General features: G+C 38.7%; 1 protein-coding gene and 1 long non-coding RNA gene across 10 annotated transcripts in view; one reads left to right on the top strand and one right to left on the bottom strand.

Annotated features, from left to right (window-relative positions):
- Window positions 1-21,828, bottom strand: part of LOC111246622 (mannan-binding lectin serine protease 1-like) — an 87,198-nt gene that overhangs the window by 4,330 nt on the left and 61,040 nt on the right. For 6 of the 9 annotated variants that reach the window (XM_086984380.1, XM_086984377.1, XM_086984379.1 and 3 more), the window contains 10 exons: window positions 20,055-20,223; window positions 19,493-19,692; window positions 17,637-17,846; window positions 8,603-8,754; window positions 6,292-6,532; window positions 5,028-5,177; window positions 3,535-3,694; window positions 1,706-1,920; window positions 965-1,171; window positions 316-450 (listed from right to left, as the gene is read on the bottom strand). In XM_086984380.1, coding sequence (XP_086840506.1) covers window positions 316-450; window positions 965-1,171; window positions 1,706-1,920; window positions 3,535-3,694; window positions 5,028-5,177; window positions 6,292-6,532; window positions 8,603-8,754; window positions 17,637-17,846; window positions 19,493-19,692; window positions 20,055-20,223 — 1,839 coding nt within the window. The remainder of the gene's footprint in view (window positions 1-315; window positions 451-964; window positions 1,172-1,705; window positions 1,921-3,534; window positions 3,695-5,027; window positions 5,178-6,291; window positions 6,533-8,602; window positions 8,755-17,636; window positions 17,847-19,492; window positions 19,693-20,054; window positions 20,224-21,828) is intronic. The other 3 variants (XM_086984376.1, XM_022796509.2, XM_086984381.1) reach the window with 3 other exon arrangements.
- On the top strand, window positions 1,828-21,440 carry LOC147756705 (uncharacterized). Its single transcript, XR_015324385.1, has 2 exons — window positions 1,828-1,968; window positions 21,225-21,440. It is a non-coding gene; the product is annotated as an uncharacterized LOC147756705 (long non-coding RNA).

Below are 21,828 nucleotides of genomic sequence, written 5' to 3' on the forward strand. Positions count from 1 at the left end.
GTTTTTATAAGCAGCGGATCCGACATTATTCTATTGTAATGCGTAGACAGGTGCCGCAATTCTGTATAGCAATTCTGCGATAAGGATACCACGACCATTACGACTCCTTCGGTAAAAGTCGGTCTTTGGGTCTTTTTTGGCGTTAGAAAAAAAAACTATATATATATTATGTATATATATACCAGGGACGAAGATGAACATAATGGCTTCACCAGAAAGTCTTAATTGAGTGAGCACTATGCGATTGGAAGCTACTTCGTTAATTATTTTTATTTCATTTTCTAAACAGTGTCTACCGGATGTGTTCAAACTAACCGTCATTCATATTATCCTTGGGTTTCACTCGAAGAACAGCGGACGTCTTTAGCGAACAGTTGTTTTTACTATCGGTTACGACGCACGAGTAGACACCGCTATCCGTCCACGAAGCTTCTCTGATATACATGCCATCTAACAGATAAAATATAAGAGCGTCGCTATAATGGGCTCAAGCGTCTTTTGCGAAGATTCAGATCATTTATTGCTGGTAGCTGTAGCGGTTTTCGAAGGTTCATTTTATCTTAGGTATTTTCCTAGTCTATATATGACGGACAAAGCGAGTAACTAGGACACGAGCATATATATTTGAGTGGAATATGTGACAAATGATAACATACCCTCTGGATACGTGGCAATAGCGTCGTTCATTAGCATAACACATGCAACATGCAGAGAAAAGCGTAAATATGTAGTTATTAGATAGGCAAACACGACATTACGGTGTTACCAGTAGTGCATACGTGCCGTCAAGTTTTCCATGTAGCTAAATGTATTGTGAGCTAATACAATGGTTTCTCTGTTTTGACGTTATATCCTCGGGTGTAGACGTGTCGTATCTAGCCAAGCATGCGTTTGAAATTAGTTGATGTTACCCGAACTTTTTTAACGTTCTAATATCTCAAATTCGATACTGTCATCTACTTACGAGTTAAAGTGGACCGAAAACGATTGTGGACTATCTCGGATGTGCTACTGTTTCCAGGGTCGGTGTTGCCTTGAACATAGGTGCGAAGGGGCTGCATATTCCGTAACCAACGATAGTTTAGCTTAAGTCTGTTACGATGACGTGCAATGCAACTGAAAAACGGGGTTTCGCCGGAGGTACTGTTCTTGTCTTTCAATGGACGGACACCTGAATTGAAGCAAACCATATTGAGGAGTTTTATAGTGATGAATACGAATAAATATGTAGAAGACGACAACAGACCCGATGCTTTCATTCCCTTAAACCTGCCCTCTAGCGTTACCTAAGACTTGTCTAATATTCATATATATTCACCTATAGTTTATTACTGGTTGTACAGTTCAAGTATAGATTAGTCGCGGAACGGTCTATGTTCATCGTCGACACGAAAAACGGCAAAAAAAAAAAAACACGTTTGTTACGTTCGCTTTATCTTGGTGTCTTCGATTGTCAAGAAGCCTGAGCTAAACAACGTTTCACTTTCGAAATATCCAGATGTTTTATTCCGCAGCATTTGTCAAAAAATGGATTTAGTAATAAAAACAAAAGAATGCTCTGAACGGTTAAGAAAAGCTGTGCTCTAGCTATTGCATAGAAGCCATCTGCTATAAATATAGAACAAATATCTAAAATGTTAAGCCATCGGTTAAGCTTGGATGCATTTCGTGTACTGCTAAATATGGCCAAATGATCAATACTTACTAAAATTACAGGGGAGGCTCTGTTGTTCGATGACAGGCTCGATAAGACTCAGCTGCAGCGTCATTTCACTTCGTTTATTTTGGAGCTCGAGTGCACAGCGGAAGTTCCCCGCTATTTCGGAGTGCATCTTGCGTATATACAGAACAAACTCGGACGCGAACTCCAAATACGGGGAAAGTGTCGAATTTAGAAAGAGCGGGACGCCATCCTTGTACCTATACGCAGTGAAGTCATCCGACGATACAACAAAACAGAGAGATCAGGTGAGATATCTGCAAGCGCGATTTCTTATGCCCTATATGTAGCACCGTATGCCTTTTAGTAACCTTCCGTTGGTAACGTAGGTAAAATGAACAGCTGACTACAGCAACGGCTCTCGTAAAATAAGGTAGGCCAACGAATAGCACTCAACTCATGCTTCGCGTACGCGACGTCAGAAACAAGCCGTTTAGGACAGCAGTCGAAATTATTCGTGTGTCCTTTTGTACGCATTAAAAAAGCTTGAGGAATAGTCGTCTTGTCAAATGATCAGATTGTTCTTCTTGTATCGACGACCTTTGAACCGTGCTGCTATTAGGATGACAGATTATACAAAGAGTTAATTGTCGGCAAAACAAGTTTTTAGAAGCCATTATCATCGATACAGAGAACACTTTAAGCACGTGGTTACAGACAGGTTTGGTAACATGTGATACAAAATTCTTTTGCGATTTATAATCTATGTGATATATGTGTCTCATTCGAACAAGAATTGTCTAAAAGTTACGGTTACCACTACTTAGCAGCAGGTCGGTTTGTACATTTAAAGTCCTGTAATACTTCTAGTTTATTGTTCAATTCTGGTTTTTTACTCTTGTTCAGCGATACTTAAAACAAAACAGTCTTAACCGCATGGATCATTTTTTTCGAAATTAATCTGTGTATTATGAAACCGCAAGTGCCTATGAACATGCATACTGAATTCATTAGAGTACTAGAAACTACTGATTTTTTTTTCATGAAAAGTTGTCTAAGAATACGCAACACGAAAGAAAATTATTGAAACATTACTATATATATATATATATATATATATATATATATATATATATATGCATGTAATTTGTGGATGTAGTGACGAACATCTCATCGAAATCCGGAGAAAAAGAGTTGAAATTCTCGGTACGGAAGTGAGTGATCAATTATATCTTTACAGCGATATTGGCCTTTGATATAAGTGAGCAAGCCTATTGGGCCCTACTTCAAAACAAAGTTGCGTTATGCTCTAAGAAAAAGTACGCCAGATGTATCGGATTTTGTTTTTCTAACTTTTATCGTACAATAAACGGCAGCGTACTATGGCACCAAAGTTCAAGATGTTTTACTGTCGAAGTGTATCTTTCTCGCTGTCATTACTTCAAGATCGTTACTGACAACTTACTTTTACTTAATACTTCACTGTTCCCAGTGTGTCAAGGGGCCGCTCTTGGCAGGTATCGTTCACCATAGTCGTTGGTAGTGAGCAACTTACTAGTGTAAAATGAATTGTCGCTGATCGCACATAGTAGTGATCTGTTGCGTTGCACTTGCTAGGCCTACCTAAAGTACGTGCCCTTATATCGACGGTATAGCTGGACGTAAAATTATATTCACATGATTGTTTCTTGCAGAATTATTGAGTCTATATTAGCTCCTCGAAAATTTGTCGTTTCGATTCTTTTTTTACAAGTTCACGTATACAAACTACAATCTAGTTAGGTTTATCCGTAGAGCCTGCAAGGAGCGTTGTTGTATCTAGATACGCGTGTAAGTACAGCTAACAGGTGGGTAAAGGGAGATGTTGTACTCACCAGGTCAACCTCGCATTTAGATTTTTCGGCATACATTGAACGGCATATTCTTCACCTGACTTCAGGCTCACGATTGATTGTGGGAACACCTGTCGAAACATCGTATCCGGAGGTAGCAGGGGCAGTGGAACCATGCTCGGAGCCTCGGTTACTTTTTCCACTGGCAATATATAATTACATTAAGGTACAATATTAGGACGCAATGTATCGGGCTGATTGGAAGCTTAAGACTTCTAGACTTTTTTCTGCCTCACTTCATTGTACAAAGGCTAAACCTGCGGTCATAATGTGAAAGGAATAGTATTTACGATATAGACTATGCCCAGCTATATTTTCTACACGCTTAAAGGATACATCTGCGCTCCGTACTGTTTATTTTTTGACGGACTTTTCCTGCCACTTTAACACAGGCCACCGAATTAACGGCAACCTATCTTAACCAGGCTTCATTGCAGTAGATAAAAACAATGCAGCAATTAGAGCATTTGTCTTTTTTGTTTTATCATTGGGGAAAGAACCTAACGCGTTCTAATTTCATACAATGGCTACAGAGTGCCTTACGGTCTATTATAAACGTATCTGCGCTTACAAGAATGTAAAAAGTAACGGATTTAACTGAATTTGCCCTTACTGTCTCGCTGGATCCTTTTAGCGTACGTGTGGAATATAAGCCCGCACAGATAGCTTTCCAAACTTACGAAGACTATGTTAAACGCCCATAGCAAGTACCTAAGGCGTAAAGAACCCAGCATATTTAACTGTCACCTCCAGGGGATGAGACGGGTTTTTCATCACCGTCGTTTGTTCCCTCAGGTTTTCTGAGCACAAATGGGTCCATTCTGTTTGTCAGAAAAGCCATTTAAGTTAAAATCGGTTTTATCAATGAATTTCTGGGCGCATGGCCAATTGTCGTCGCCGCAGAGCGCTTCTATATTTACAATTCACTTTATCATTTTAAAGCTCTTGACTATGAAAGGGAACTAGACTCTTTGAACGCTCATTTGCTTCAAAGGTGAGTGTTCTCTATGCAACTTCAGATCTCCACTTGAAGTTTCTGATATACAGCCGAACACCTCGTATATTCCAGAAAGAATAATTCAGAATCCCATTTCTTAAAGCATTTTATACGAAAACCGATCATAACATTTTCCTCGGTAATATATTTATAATAGGTGCTCTGTTAATCAGGCCTAGTATTTTGAAAATAGAAAAAAGTTGTTGCGGAAACGAATGAAGTGACATAATATTGATTTGTAAAAGGTAATTTATTCCTACACGAAAATTGCCTCTGAACGTTGTTCCTCCCTTATTAGAGGGAAATTATCTATAAATGAATAGTACAATTAAAAAAATAACATTTTTGCATTTGCCAGATAGCATTTAAATAATACTATTAACTTGTATTGGCACCGTTCGTTCAGCAAAAAAAATACAAATAGCGCCTGGCGTCCTGATATGGACATAAACTCTATATGGGTGCTCTATAATCTCACCTGCAGGCGTAACCATACGGTAGGTCAGCTTGAAACCTCCCACTTCGCTGAAGCCGTCGCTAGAAAATACGAGTTGTAACTCGTTCGATGACGAGACTACCTTTTTCCTAGCTACGCCGTCTCCGCATAGTCGATACACTGGGCGCCAGCCTGGAGGAAATCAATTAATATCCTATGAACAACGTACTGTTATGTTTATAAATAGCATGATCAGGTTTGCATTTGTTCAATCGTCCAACACTATTAAATTGCCGGACTCGGCCATAAAGGTCTCCATGTCTAAAATAGAAGTCCATGTCCATGAACCTTGTTTATGATATGGGAAAGCTCATTTTATGTATCTTAAATTAAGCAAGTTATTATGTTATGTTCATAGGACGCAAACCACTGCTAGTCTGAGAAGTAACTAGCAATCTGCGATAATTTACGATGAATTTTTTTGAAGTAAAAGTGTGTGCACAATTGGTTCGTTCGTTTCATACAAAAGATAAAATCGAGCCATCCAGTTTATATGTTCACTGTCATCCTATTTCATGGAGAAATAATAAACGGAAGGATGCGAGGCCGTGAAGGTTGTGACAACATCCAACTTCCCTTGTGGGGGGTTGAAACCTCTCAAGCTATCTTTTTATCTACCCTTGCTGCTAATATCTTCCAGATGACACCGGCATACTACGCTCTCACATAGTCAAATTCGATAAAACAAGCAGTGACTGGCGACAGATAATAACAACATGGCTAACTCGGTAGACGGTTGAATTCAATCCTTAGTACTGATCGATCGGCACCTTTTTTTTAAAATTATAATTTTTTCGAACCTATCAGGTAGTGCCACCCCCCTATAGTAATTTTAAGTAATGTTTACTCTAGCGTATACCAGATAGTTTCAAAAAGCCAGGATCATCTCGTTGATGTGTCCAACTACCATTTCACCATGGACTTAAAAGAGTGATATTAGAATGGTAAAAAAATTGACCGTTCGAGCGTACAACATGTATTCGAACATGACTGTTATGTCCTTTGACATATTGTAGTTTCATCTCAGAGAAAATATCAAAGCACACTGTGCAGTACCTGTCAAAACCTAGTTAAACTGTACACAATGAAAAAAGATTAGCATAAAGCCCGCACACAATTTGTACTTAAAAGGCAAAGTACAGGCAATGCAGGTCGGCATTGCAATACGGGGTGCATTAATTGTACTTGAGCATTAGTTTTCATAACTAACCGAGTCGATATTTTGGGAAAGACATGTCGTGCCTACCAGAATCTAGAGAATTTTCTGCGGGTCCCTTGTCGTGAATCTCGAAAAAATCTGCGGCACAATTAGGAGACCGTTCAAGAAGGAAATATTCAAATGAAATTTCTATCAGACGAGATCGGGTGGCATTTAACCGTATCAGACACTTTTGGTTTGCACCATATTTCTTCGGCCAGTTTGGAGAAGTCAGCATTCCATTGTGCGCGGAGCCCCTTGTAACACCGCATGGGCCTTCCAGCGTCACCTGAAACACAATAATGATCAAATGATATTTGTCAATGTAGGCGTTTCCCATGTAACCTTTAATTCCTTACAATATTTATGTTGCCTTAACTGACAGATTTTCCAATATATGACGTGCCCAGAGCTAAAACCAGCAACTGTTGATTTTCTAAATCCAGGACATTTATAAGCTTCTTATGCGGAAAATATAATAAGAACCAAGGAATCACTTGGTTTTTCCCATTTCATTTTGTTCAAGTTCAAGTTAACGCTACACACATTGTTTTATATATAAAAGCACACAAAACCCTTCGCTTTTTAAGAAAAGAATACGCGAGCACAAACGGCTGGGGCATCTAACCCATACACGCTCCTATTATTTACACATACAATTATCGTTTGGCTCCTGACAGTCCCGTTCTCCACAGGAATATATAATGGAAATCGTAAGCCGCGAAGCGCATCGCAGTACGGCGGTTTAATTTGTCCGACTCTTTCGTGTACGATTTTGCATCGCTTTGATGTGCCAAACGTAGGCGTCAGTCCGCTCCTAAGTTAGCACCTATGTCTTAAGATTGTTACTGAAGACAGCTGTTATAGATAGCTAGAATCGATGACTTCGATTTTCTCTACGCAAACAAATACATAGGTCGGTTGTGCTGCAGTAATAAAAACCCAGCGCTCATCATAAGAGGTAGCGTGCGCCGGTTTCAGTTCCTCTAGGTTTACCAACCCTCGGGTAGGAGAGCGGAAAATTTTTAACGATACACAGTCTACCGAGGATTAGAAAATAATAAACGTACTACTGTTGTGAGCCCCGAACAACTCAGAAGCATAATTCAAAAAAAGCCCCTTTCTCTTATAGTGTCCAAAAGAACTTTCCTTGTTATGTACGACAAAAGTTGCGCGAAGTTATTAGAGGTGAGACCTTCTCAAGGTTCGGCGATATCCTATGCCTGTACAAAGGCGAGCTAAAAGCAAGAGGATGGATCGTTACGCTCAGAGAAACGTACTACGAGGTTTTAATCGTATTAATGCCTATGAAAATTTTTTTGTGTATCAGCGTTGCATACAAGATTACCGTATGCTCGTTGGATGCAATATTCCCTGCTAGATAGAGTAATTTATTGACATAGAAGAGATTTTGCAAGGTTTGGAGTATTAGCAACAGCGATCTAATCCCCTCGCTTAAACCTGACGGTAAAATTAAACGTTGGCCAGCATCTGCCATCACTCTGTTCCCTTGCAGGAGTTTTTTTTTGGAGCTGCAACAGATCCAAGGTCGAGTTTCCCTTAATACAATCTTAGAAACTGAATTTTTCAACACGGAGATAAGGATCGCCTTGAACTTGATGAATACTAGACAAATGTGCGTTTTAGCCGCTTTAGAATTCGGTGTGTCTCTGGCAGGAGAGTCCTGCAGGCTGACAGCCGTGATGATCTAGTTTTTATTTGGACTACGCCTGAATGATTGGTTGTTCACACAGCCAATTTTTTCCTAGCTTAATATTCATCAAAATTAGACATAGCACCGTCTCAAAGTTCTCAGTCACTGCGTCGCACCTCGCTAACACCTTAGTATGAAAACAATAAAATGGTATATACACTTGTATCATTTTATTACGGGAGCCACTTAAAAAGCGAGACAATCTAAGGGAATATATTTTTGTTTTCCCAGACCAGCCAGTTCTGTGCGGGCAGCCATTGTAAAGGCCTGGATAACTTATAACACTGCATTCTAACATTTGTCAGCCATGACAAATGTACCGCGTGCTATCTATCGACCATTTATCCTGCAATAGAGGAAACGTGTGTTCACCCCGTATTTGATTTCCTTCCGGTCGCATTCAGCTTTAAAATTTCATTGAGATCAAATTTAAGCTTTATATCGAACACTAGGAACGTTCGCAAGTCGTACGCCAAAACGCAATTTGAAGCCTGGAATAAAAAGCTGGCGGACATCGATCGCTAAGAGATTCTGCAAGCGTGTATAGGTGCGACAAGATATCATCATTTTACGCCGATCATACTCAATGCTTGTCAAGTACTTCTTATATACTGCCTGTTTACTACGAGTTATTGTGATACTTACGTCGACACCAGGCTTAATCGCTTCATAGGTCGCGTTGAATCCGGCATCTTGAAAGACGTCATCCGAATGGAAAACTATCAATGCGTTGTTTGTTGAAGTGGTCAGTCCGCGTACTCGCGCTTTCCCACAGAAACGGCCCAGCGATGGGGAACCTGCAATCCGTCGTAAAATGTTCAGCTTGGCCTACTTGGAACATTTTCGGCCCGTTTGTTATTATATGCTCCATCTAGCAAACAACATTCTATGGTGACACTTCCCTGACGCACACGTTAGCCGAAAACAACATCGAGCATCGTCTTTTCAATACAGAGACAATACGCATCTAGCAACAGCTGTTAGCTAGCTAACATACTTTGCAAAAGTTTTTCTTATTATGATGAAAATCACCATATAGATTATAGTCAAAACAAGTAACTGACATACACAAGATAATAGCGAAATTTCAAAGAACGTTTATGTTCAAAAATTAACTAGATTCGAATTTGTTCGTCAACGTTATACTCCGAACGCATTAATCATCAAATCCTCCCGCGTACAAACTTTTATTCTGCCAAGTTGAACAGATAACTTTCGTTTCAAATGTAAGCACTAATAGAAGAGATCGCTAAGTATACATATAATAGCAAACCAGTCACCTGTGATCCCTCTCGTTCTGTTTCCTGTATTAGTAACGTATATTTTGCATTTATGATTAAAAAAAGCTCGCCTTCGTTCTTATCCAACGGCGGGATGTTTCTTTTAAGGCGCATTTAATGTAAATTTACGGAGCTTTATCGTAGATTAAGGAACGTACATCAATATCTAAGTACGTGACTACGTGAAAATTTTGAAGTTTAAAAGAATTAAAACCTCCGCTGGAATAAAGCTCGGCAACGATGTACTGCTGGAACAATGCGTAACCGAGGATATCCGTTGGGATGGGAAAACAATAAGACGAAATATGTCGTAAATATCAAATGCTATAATATGAACAATGGATTTTAGGCTAAGGCGCTGAATACTTCAAAAAACGTCGCAATCTATAGGTATACGATGTGTGCTTTAAAATATCATATTAAGATATAGTGAGTAAAAAATATCGGGGTAAATACTGAATAGTTTATAACGGAGTTCGGAAAAAATTGAAAGCATGAAAAACTTCTTCAGAGATGAATAATGTGTTAACGATCCGATTACGTCTGCTTCACACAGAACGAGAATGGTAGTGGGATGTACGTACACTTCCTGTGTTACGGTGATCCAGTGCTATACTACCATATCTATCTAATCTGCCCACTCGTCAAAACAGGTCTATTTTGATGATTTTATAGCTGCACGGTCTACACTACGCATCCATGCCTTCCGTACTGACAAAATCGAGCCTCTGTCCTGTTATGATGAGATTAAGAAGAAGTTAAGGTCCTGTAAAGATGAGGTTAGAAACACTATGTAGTTTGCACGTGCCTCTTCAGCCTTACTGCGTATATGTGCAGAGAGACAGATCTTCTCCCACCTTTCATTTTGATCGCATTAATAACACTATTTATTTTTGCATTTGATGAGAAGGAACATGTCAAAGAGAATTGTTTCGAGCTTTACATCCGGTGTTACAGCCGTTTAGGAGTTTTGGGGTTAAGGAGGATTAGCCCATTTGAGCGGGAAAATCTGCGGTTGTGATTTCGAACCTAAATTATTTCACGTGACGCTAAGTTTATCAGGTGAAACACGTAATATACTGATCACCGAAACAAAACCAGAAAATCTGCTAGTGCACAAGCATGCCTTGTACTGCTTTCCTGATTAATGCACTTCAAGCGCAAGCGAAGTTACCACATGTTCCATACAACCTTGACTTGGAGGCAACTCAATTATATACTTACATCTGAACTACCCTGACATGTGTCGTCAAAAACTGAGCAGCTAATTTATTTTATGGCATTATTTGTACATAGAGATTAGCGTAAAACGACCTAGCTTCTTTGCCGGGAACCTAGGTACATGACGATTATGTTCTGTATGTGAACGATTTGGTCATAGTGCTTCAAGCCATACCTGCGCTAGAAACGGAACTATACAGTTCCAAGACTCTGAGCGCTATCTCAAAATGAATGCTGAGTTCAGGCTTTTACCTGACCCTAAAGAAAAGCGAGAGGATTCTACTCACTGGAAAGAAAAAAAAAATAGGGCAAATCAACCTGCACTTGAACGGCAGACAAATCAAGATAGTAAACAGGGCAAGATATCTGAAGGTGCACCTAGAGAGACTACTCAACGGCAAATCACATGCTAAGATGGCTACAACTAAGAAAAGCCAAATAACGAATTCAATAGCCGAACATATACAGACCGCGAAATGCCAGTCGCTGATGTCTTTCGCCTGATCAATAACCCTTTTTGGAATATTTATATGGATGAATAAGGCGCTAAACATAGAATCAAACAAGAAACTCCTCCAAAAAGCGTATAGGTTAGCCACATTCATCTGGCCGGCCTATCGCACTGCTAGCATAGATCTTCCCCTAGTCTTGATCGAAACTCCACCCTACGACGAGAAAGTCAAAAAGAAAAATCGACTGTGGCATAGAGAAAACAGGATGCCAAAGATAAAGGAAGCGGAAAAGATGCTATAATACATGAGTAGCAGAACAAGTAGGGAACCATCCCAAGGAGCAACCCAGACTCACTTGTCAGAGGCCTTTTGTTAGATACCCAAATATGGTTAGATCGTCCGAGAGTGGAGATTGACCATTTTCTCATCCTATTTATTGCGCTCGTTTCACACACAACTCGTGTGTTGACAATGCCACAGCGTGTATTTCATTTACGTGCTCTGTTCTTGACGAAGCCAGAAAAGCAGCGAAATTACCAATTTCATATAATACCAAGTTATATTTAATGGCTAACAAGTGACTGTAGGGTAGTAGAAAATTTCCTTGAGTGCCTTTTGAAAATAAATTACCTCTATTAAAAGATTATAAATCATATAGTAATAGTTAGCAAAAATGATTATTTGCTTATGTGTACCATGTCGCAGTCTTTAAAAGGCCTGTCTGAGCTCAGGAATTAATTTCATGCCGGATTGGTGCTACATATGTTCAACAGTGAAAATTTGGTAGAAACATCTGCGATAAAAAATGCAGATTAACAACTTTTTTTTCAGTGATTGCGGAAGAATCAAGTTTTTTCCCATTTTTTTTCCCAAAGAAATAACTATTCAGCTTACATCTCTACCATAGACAGTATGTCTACGGATGTAAAAGGGTGCGTCGTAATATAATAATTACGCGGAGCTTTTTGCGAACTATGTATAATAAAAATAAAAAATAAGCAACTAACTAGGTAAATATGTAGGTCACAGTGGTTCGTTATAATGACTGTTACAGCGGATCCTTTAAAAATGGAAGGTGTTATTTTTTTAATTTGATTGCTGATTTCTTTTCACACCCGACATGTGTAGTCGTAAGGATGATGTATATTAATATTAACGTGAACCTTTAGGGCCTCAAGTCCATAGAAAGGCCATTGGCTAACATGTTTCTTTCTTTCGGACTCTTAAAGAGACCCAAATTAGCTCTCTAATTGTTAGGGTCTTTGACGTTGTCGTAGTTGACAACATGTTCGATACTTGCCACCATTCAGAAGAATGTCCACAATTTTAAATGGCTTTAAGAACGAGGAGGTCAGCGATGACATGAGATGAAGGTGGGCGTGCGGCTTTTATCGACGCGGTTTATTTTTCGATTGATTTAAATCATATCATTGGTTATTATAGTTTGTATTCCAAGAAAACCAGGGGCTCAAACTTATACTACCAGAGACAGGATGAAGAGCAACGAAGTTAAAAATGCAGTAAAATATATGATATGTATATAACAGTAACGTTGAAAAAATTATTATATAGCTCGTATAAAAAATATAAAACATAAACAATGTGATGCATTAGTTATAGCTATCCATTCATCCTCAAATATTATGTGCGATCAATATTGTAATAATAAATAAAATGTGACTTCGGCAAGATGCGCTAAGGGCTAAAAAAAAAAAGGTAAGAGCTCTGGACATTATGCGTCATGGAGAAAATTGCTGATCGTACATGAATTTGAAAAACACTAAAAATTAGTATGAAAATGACATCTGTGTGACTAACAGAACATTTATCATAAATTCCCATAAAATTCATAGATGCATATAGGTGTACGATGTCTACAGATTTAGCAAGAGACATTTTCATTAGACTTGATTTCACGGACATTTGATTAAAGCGTGAAAGTGTTATCCTCCCTAAGACGCACGAGCAGCATAGAGCAAAATTCTACTTGTAACGTGGGTCAGGTTTGTTCAGCATATTTAACTCGATATCTACGAAAAGGCTTCTAGAAATGTCTTGAAACCGGAAGCAAAAATCATTGCAATTTGTCAGTGGCTGACTGTTTTGTTTGCGGACGTGAGGTTCCGTCCTGTGAGCCCCTTGCTACGTCCCCTCTAAAACTATTGCGCATTTGAAATCCAATCATATCAACCTGCAGGACGATACTGGTTGTAGTGACGATTACGACCAGCGGGCGACTACGGTGACATCAGTCGTAAAGACGGCTTAAAGAAGGCGACTACAAGCAAATCTGCTGTCTCATTAGAATTATAAGCTCCTATATATATATATATATCCTGTTATCTCGTAAGTGACCTGCGTCGAAGTTCGCCGTAACTGTCGGAGAGAAGATAGACCACAGATAGGTGTCGAACCGATCTGTCGTAATTGTCTAATGGCCTCTAGCAACAGCTTTAAGGAGACGTAAAACTAGCAGCGATACCTGCGACAGAACCGGTTCTTGCAAAGGAGAAAAGCAAAGACTCGATATACATATTATAAATATTCGTCTAGCAGCCATGTGGACGAAGCCACAGACGCGGTAACGAACAAATCCGGCTGCAGAAAGCTATTTCAGTTAATTATCGGGTGTTAGTTATATGCCTTTTGGTAGAATGTCGCGTGTTTCACCCTTTAACTTTATACTACCCAGTTCATCTCAAGCTGTGCTTAACGATAGTGAACGCTAGATTATAGTTTAAGCTGGAACGTTTGTCATGCCTAGTGCTGATTGTAGCTGTAGTACTGCTCTTTAGAATAATGACCATAGTAACTGTTCGGTTGAACTAGCTTGCCAGCGGCGACATCTTGTGGTCGCCCGTTAATTTACTACCTACATCGACCGCTTCATTCCGCTAAACGTTGTCCGACGAGCGTGAGGCGCAGGTATCAAACACGCATCGCAAAATCATATTGGGTTGTAATATACGTAGCTGTCCTGTCTGCTGGCCTATAGACGGGTGTTCATAATCTGGCGACTACCTATCAGTAACTAAAAAGGCGCGATGGTACTGTGACTGGAAAAGCAGCATCATCATTCACTAGCTAGCAGTTAGGGTTGTATTAGCGTCAAGGGGGCAAACATAGATGCCACGCATGTAAACGATCGAGTGGTTCTATTGGTTAGAAAAGAAGTGCAAAAGATGTTAATTTTTAGATCATTGTCACATTAGTTAGTCTACAATTCGTGCTAAAGGAAACATGGCAATTCTTCGGCTTCTTGCTAGTAATGGGGAGCTTACGCTCGGAAATGCCTGGCCGGTTATCAAGTGAGCCATAACAAACATAATATGTATGGATCTTTACAGAAGGTCCTATTCGAAAGTAATTTAAAAATCGCACAGCCTCGACTAAATCGAAAATGTCAGTAATGTTTTACATTTTCGCAGCTTTCGAAATCTGACTTGAATCTATTGCGAATTTGAAAGGGATCATATCGTGTGGTTATTTGTGCTGCACAGAAAATGTACCACGCGTGTTCTGTTTCTTTCCTATTCGGTTGCAGATAATTTTCCAATTTCGAATATCCCCGAAATCTCTAGCTCGATGTCTTTCTCGTATTATAATTTTACCCTATTTATCGATTTTTTTTCTACTGAAGCGTATTCTGATTTGCTTTCTTGGCTGTGCCGTAGAGCCTCAGCGCAAGAGGTCAACAAAATGCTATTATATGAAAAATATATTGTTTATCTGGAGATAACCTTTAAGGTAGGCAAACATTTCGGTATGCGCTGCTGTTGCTTTTTGATATAGACGCACATGTTTTAAGGCAAATATACCTTTAGATAATTACAGTCAAACAGTGATCAGATGAAAACTTAAGTAAACTATATAATGTTAGCATTAAAGGTAACTGTCGCTTACATCTGACGATCTGTTAAGTAGAATACGTCTTACGTCCCCAATTTACAGGGAAAACTAAATTTATATTTAAATTTATCTCGTCAATTGCGAGATTATATAAGTCGTTGTTATTTAGAATAAATATGACTAAATGTTTCTTCGGTGATAGGCTATTTCTACTTCGATTCGACCACAAATAGTTCGCAAACTTTTTTTTCTTGTATATAAATTCGCAAATATTTGTTAATAGTAATCAGGAACAAAACTATATCAGCGTGCCTAGAGTAATCGGAGTTCCGTTTAAGCACGCCACACACGAAAAATCCAGTTGACTCACATCTTGTGGCTGGCAATAAGTTTGATACCCTGAAAATTCAGATGCGTAAAAAAGCACACCAGCCCACTAGAGCATTGCAAACATTGGGACAAGCTCATCGTGGCTTACATAGGCAACGTTATCGGCCAAAGGCGATTTCGTCCCGAAGACAAAATTCCAGGATTATACATTTGAAGCCCCTTCGATTTGATCCAGCTTTTAAATCGTTTTCTTTTTTTTTTTGCCTTAAGAAATTCTATTTCAGATTTTTCTAAGCTGTCAGCAATAGTCGAGACTGTAGATTTTATAATTTGACGATCCCGGTGGGGGCTCATTCCGCGTAAACGTTGAGCAATAGCTAAGCCTACATTGCGAAGGCAGACCTTTTGCCTCCGCCGTAAATGAGTTTGGTTCTAGAATGGGCTCTTTTTCTTTCCACATCGCTAACTTATTATCAGAACTTATTCTCACTATGTGAAATAGCCTGTCGAAGTGTGCCATAATTTATTTAGAACGAAACGGAAATGAATCCGATCCATCTGCCGATCCGGATGAAACCCATCCGGATCGGCAGATCTTTTAATCTTAAACGGAAGACGTTCTCAAACCATTTCTATGACTATGACATTACTCTATAAATGAGACAGCTTTTACTAATATTGGGAAGTGTCCGACCATTTCGAGGCTCACCATGGCCGCACCCGATATGCTAGACACAAAAAGCATTAGATGCCGAAATCACCATGATATAAATGTTTTCATGAAACGTATTTTCACGAGGTGTTTCTTTAGCAAGTTAGTAACAGTGTAAACCTACTGCTACTGGACTGCGAAAATTTTGGAAAAAATTTGAAGTGTCTTCTAAAGTGTCGAGAATTTTGAAGTCGAAAATTATTGTATAGCAAATATAACACGCATTATTAGGGCATAGTTATTTTATAGATGAAAAATAGCTAAAAAATAAATGAATAAATAAAGTAAATGATCTATAAAACTATTGTTTTTAGCTAAGTATGGGAAAGGCTATCGAATGAAGTCATAGAAGAGGTTTGATGGAGCAGACGTCATTTTAATTCAGGCAAAGATATCAGAAAGACAACATAACTGAAGAATGTTACGCTTAGAATAAGAAATCATTTTACATAAGGACCCGTTTATCGGAAGGAAAACTTGCCAGGAAAGCAAAATGACGGCTTCTGCTCTGCTTGATTTGCTACAGGCAGGTAAAAAATTGATAGGTCCTACTGGCAGATATTCGCAAGCATAATCGATCTCGTCATGGCGTAAAGCGCGAACCGTCACAAGAGCATTTCACAAATGAGACTAAGACTACGCAGCATTACATGTAGCATAGATTTGAGCAAATAATTCTACACGGTCCACCAAAAGGGTGCCAGTCGCTGTTGGCATAAAACGAACGTAAACGTCGATCATTAGGGATCACAAGTAAGGTTGTTTTTGTGGTCATTACTATTGATAGTCCTGTGTATTCGAAATCGTCCCTACTTTACTATAGGCATTACTATCAATCTGTGTGCACAGGTTAAAACTCCATGGAAACATTTTTTTATAATGGAAATATTATGCTATAAACGCCATTGGTTGATTTCTATCGATTACTATATTCTTGTATTACTATTCCAACTAGCTTTAGCTTTGAACTGAATAGGCTGGATTTAATATGAGAGACTGTAGAATGTTTCCGCTTGAGAAAGACAAAACATCGGTACCAGTCAAACGATATATTTTTAAGGTCATTATCAATGTAAGACATGTTAATAAACTCCATGCGACGTAAGACTTCAGTTTATCTGATCACCGCTTTTATAGCGAAGCTATACCGCCATTGAGCATGCGTATTGATATACGGCATGTTGACAACCTAGTTATGTTTAAAACGAATCATAAAAAAAAAAAAGCTTATTTTAATTTGCGAAAAACAGCCCAGTTCTTCGCAGAACCCAAATAAATCTTGAGCCACATGAAATGTATAGCTATTGTTGTATATACGTTCAAACAGTCATAGAACAGTCATAGACGACTCACCGTTGTCGTTTTTCCGTTGACTATTGGAGTTGTTATTATTATTTAATTATTGGATTTTTACAATTTTGAAAGTATCTGTAGATTCTCCCTCTCTGGATAGCGTGATTGAATAAACTAGCCAACACCTTGCAGATGAAAAGTTCATATCTGTATACTATCTGGACTATCTGAGAAACATGAGTCAATACCCTCAAGTATCTCTCAATCAACTTTTCTCTACTTGTTGTGCTTATGCCACGCACAAAGTGTGTCAGATTTTCCTAATAGCTATCCTTAGCTCAACAGAGTATGTTCGTATACAATAGATAAATATGTCCAGCATGGTAGATAATAAACTCAAATCCAGGCTCGGATTAATCATAAGAGAATCTGACATACTGATATTGTTATACATTTCATTCCATCTTAACCTAGTATACATATAAAAAACTAACACGCTGTAAATTAACTATTAAACTTATTACTGGAATAAGTTTACATACCCGTCGAGGTCCCATCAAACAGTTCGACGAAATCACCTTCACATTTCGTACTGCTTTCTAACGCAATATCTTCGAAATTGATCGAAACTACGTGCCCTGCCTCAACCGACAATAACGTTTCGCAGTGCTCGTTGGCCGTATACGCGACCGGATAGCCTGGAGAGGAGAATTGCCCCCGAGAGGCTGTTAGGACCCGATTGCATGATGTGCCTGCAAATATTCACATAAAAATTGTTTATTAGCATACATTTGAATAAAGTCGCACTCTGTAACCTTCAGGTACTTTTTTCTCGGCCTTCTATTTCCCGTGAACGATAGTCTACCGTTATTTTAGCCTATTTTTTTTTTAATAAGAAAGCACTTTTTATTTCGAAATAGCAGAACAACGCTTGGCTTCAACTATAACAACCGTTAACAGTGCTACTATGAGAACTTATCATTCATTATTTCTTGTTAGCTTCATTAAGAGCATAAAGCAGTTTACTCGTAACGACGGTAATTGCGTGACCTCAACTGTTATAGTCACAATCCAAATTCTCTCACCTCAATGAAAAGTAGTTCGAAACGTTAAGCTCCAAGAGCAAAAAGCAAGTAGCCAAACAAAGATGCGCTTGTTGGTATTTGTCAAGCTTGTCCTGCAGTAGGCTCTGTTTCAAAAATGTACTCAGGTGGCTCAGATGAACAAGCGGGAAAATTCTACATTTTTATTTTTTATCTAAAATTAACTGCCTACTTGTATAGTTCCTGTACAAGCATCTTTTTTCAATCCAAGATCACCTAGAGGTTTGAACATAGAACGTTTGGATGGACACGGAGTAAATTTGGGCAGTGGGTTTTCTGTCTAAAATCTTCATCTGCTATGTGTCGCACTTATATCGGACTCAACGAGACTGCTAATTGTGACTTGTGAGCTCTATGTTATGCGGAGAGGCATGCGACTTTAAATCACTCCTCACGAATACTACATTTTTCTCGAACTAAAAAACAACTTAAACAATAATTACTCTCACAAACATTACACCTCTTGCATTATTACCCGGACCACAATAATCAGCAAAACACCGTACTATTTCTTCCATTCCCTCTACACTCACACTCCATAGGGCCAACAAAAGGGCCTTTACAATCACAGCATATTACATATGTTCATGTAGCTCACCATTTCCGAAAGATAGTTGTTCTACTTTTCTCACAAAATTCCACCTTTGCTGTTTGCCTATTACATGACTGTAACTAGGTTAAATATTTCTGAAACCTTTGTTTTATTTTCGTAGAGAAAACGAACATTAAAATTTTTATCATAACATCCCTTGAAAACAATCTTACCCTTTAAATTTTCGGCTATGAAACGAACAGTATTAAATTCAAATTTTGTAAAAACAAAAAAATTAAAAAAGAATATCAAACTGAGATACTATATTACAAGTGTAAGAAACAAGACGAAGCAGGATTTTAGATAATGTGAAAAAGGGTACCGGGATTTTGGCCAGGCTATAGCGTTAGGACAGCACTATCCACATAATCGCCCTGAGGAATATATATGATTTTTTTTGTACCGTTTTCTTACTAGGATATCCTTAACGGATTTGCTTAGTTTTGTATTGTCTGCAACATTCGCTCAAAATAGCTCGATGCCGTACCTAGTTCTGATTCATTTTCTCGCCAGAGATGCTCGACCTATTTCTCGCTTTGCCAAACACCTTTTTCTTGTTCTCGCCCATACGCATAACTCCCCTCCTCCTTGTGTGATGTGGCTTTGAACTAGCAATCGTTTCTAGTCTACTAAATGACTTGTTTGCTCTCTCTCAACCGCTAATTCGACCTTACCTTGATACCTTTCTTGTGCGATATGGTACCTTTTGCGATGTCTTTGACGGTGTTTGTGAAGTATTCAATCTTGAAGCCGTTATCGTTAAAGTTTGAATCCGATACAAACTCTAAAGTAACAATAGATGAATTTGTTTTGATGACCTCGCCTTCAGGAAGGTTTGTTCCGCAAAAGGTCTGCAGTCGTTTACTTGGTCGTCCGGTAGAAATCTTCAAATGGTCGTACCTGCTAGTGGAATCGGCACAAAAATCATCATGGTAGTAATGCCGTACGCGTATCTATTGGACACAGTCTATTCTATTAGACGCATTTGCTTTGCCAATCAAAATGATAGCTGGCGAAAGCCGTCACAAAATGTTTTTCGTTTTCAGTAAAAGCGACTGGACTGAGAGAAATAGCCGTAACTTTCTCACAGCGTGTTAAACGTTTAACACGTCTCTACCTGTTGTCCTTCGATTTACCTGGAGGGGCCACTCGTAGGCTTGTTCAGTACACAAATAAACCCGCTATCTGCTATAACACTATACTTCTCTAATCCTATAAATAACAATAAATGCATACTTTACGTTAAATTAACTGATGTTACGTACCCGCAATCGATGCTGAACTCAACGAGGAACTTGAGAACGACAAGTGTTATGTTACCGGATTGGGCAACTAAGTTCCAACGACAGTGGGCATTGTTTGGATACCCATGGGGATAGCCAGGTGAGGTGAGGGTGCCCCGGACCTCGTTCACGGGAACATCAAACGTACAGCCTGAAGCTCACAATAATTCGTCTTTTTCAAAAGATGTGTTTAGTTACCTATTATTGTCTTCTAGGTTCAACTTTCAAATATAATAAATCCTGTTTATTCAAACTCTCGGGCGTAACACTGACAAGCTAAATCGTAAGGCCTCTAGTTGGAAATATACTTCTGGAAATTACCGACATGAATTAATTAGCCGCGACAAGAAAGTGCCCGTTGTTAGGTACGGTCTCAAAGAATAGCAGCATTTACTTACTAAATAACACATACAACAGAAGTGGGCATATGTAGGTTTATATAAGTGGGTTATACTATAAGGTGATTTAATTTACGCGCGATAAATAACACGCGAAAAATTGATGCCAATAACTTTTTGGAATGGGTTTATCATTCTACGATGACGATACTGATTATTCATAAGAGTGTAAATAGTTAATATGCGATGCAAAATTTCTTCCTATTTTTGTTCGTTCTATATGGTTTTTTGCTGTTTATATCAATTTATACCTTAATGTGTACCCATTGAAAATGATCTCACAAAATGAAAAGCGTAATTGTACGCTAGTAGCTCACAACGGTTTCCCTTTCAGCTTGCGTTAATTTAATGTAAATTATGGAACTAGCTAGTACTATTCGGAGCAAACATGTTCTCGAAAGGTCACTAGGTAGCTTCTATCATACGAATAGTAATAATGTTATAAAAGTTATAAGAACTACCTTCGTGAATTCGCTTGAAAGGTATACGCTATAAGCTGAATTGAAAAATGGACGTTCTAAACTCGACCTGTAATCAGTTCACCGTCATTTCTAAGCTTTGCTTGCCCATATTAAAGCATGTAGCGAGGCAATTAATACCAACTGATCAATGATAAGCTAGATAATTTTGGCAAGATTAGAGAATGGTGATAGTATATACATTTCAATAATCGGTACCTGCATATTTTTTTGCCTATGAATAGATAGATGTTAATTAAGCAAACGATCATCAATTGCTTTCGTTTTATCTGCAGGCTCACTTGACCTACGGTTCAGTTCAAAAGGCGCTTGACCGAAGGTGTACCGTGCCCTCAAGCGCTGAAATCTCCCGGGATCGGTGTATGTATCGTTTTTTTTTTTTAAATCCAGTTTAAAGTGCGATACAACATTCGCAGTAAATGATAAAAAAAATTCCAGTGCAACATATTCAATTTAAATATTGAATGTTTAATAAACTTGGCTATGAAGTATTAGTTCAAGTCATCTGTTACAGCAGTACTTTCATGCCTACACGAATGGCTAGTATTACTTTAAACGGTCATATTAATGGGAAGAAAGGTGTCAGGTTTTACGTCCGTTTTTAAGCATTGCTTCCGAGAGGCTCGTTTGTTGCCGCAAAAATTACGTGGGTCTACGGCAGACTCCCTCCCTCCCTCTGTCCCTCTCCTGTAGAATGCAAACATGTTATTACTGTATCACCACACAAAAACTTCTATAGACTGAAGTGTCCTGTGTACATAAAGGACTATTCGAAACCTCTGACCGGTTTGTGTTTCTTATATTAAGAAGAAAGCGCAAGACTCAATAGAAAGTGAAACTTAATGAATGGATATTTCTAAAAAAGATGAATTTTCAGTA

The sequence above is a fragment of the Varroa destructor genome, unplaced genomic scaffold, assembly GCF_002443255.2.
Source record: "Varroa destructor unplaced genomic scaffold, Vdes_3.0 BEIS01000003.1, whole genome shotgun sequence".
Taxonomy (NCBI): domain Eukaryota; kingdom Metazoa; phylum Arthropoda; class Arachnida; order Mesostigmata; family Varroidae; genus Varroa; species Varroa destructor.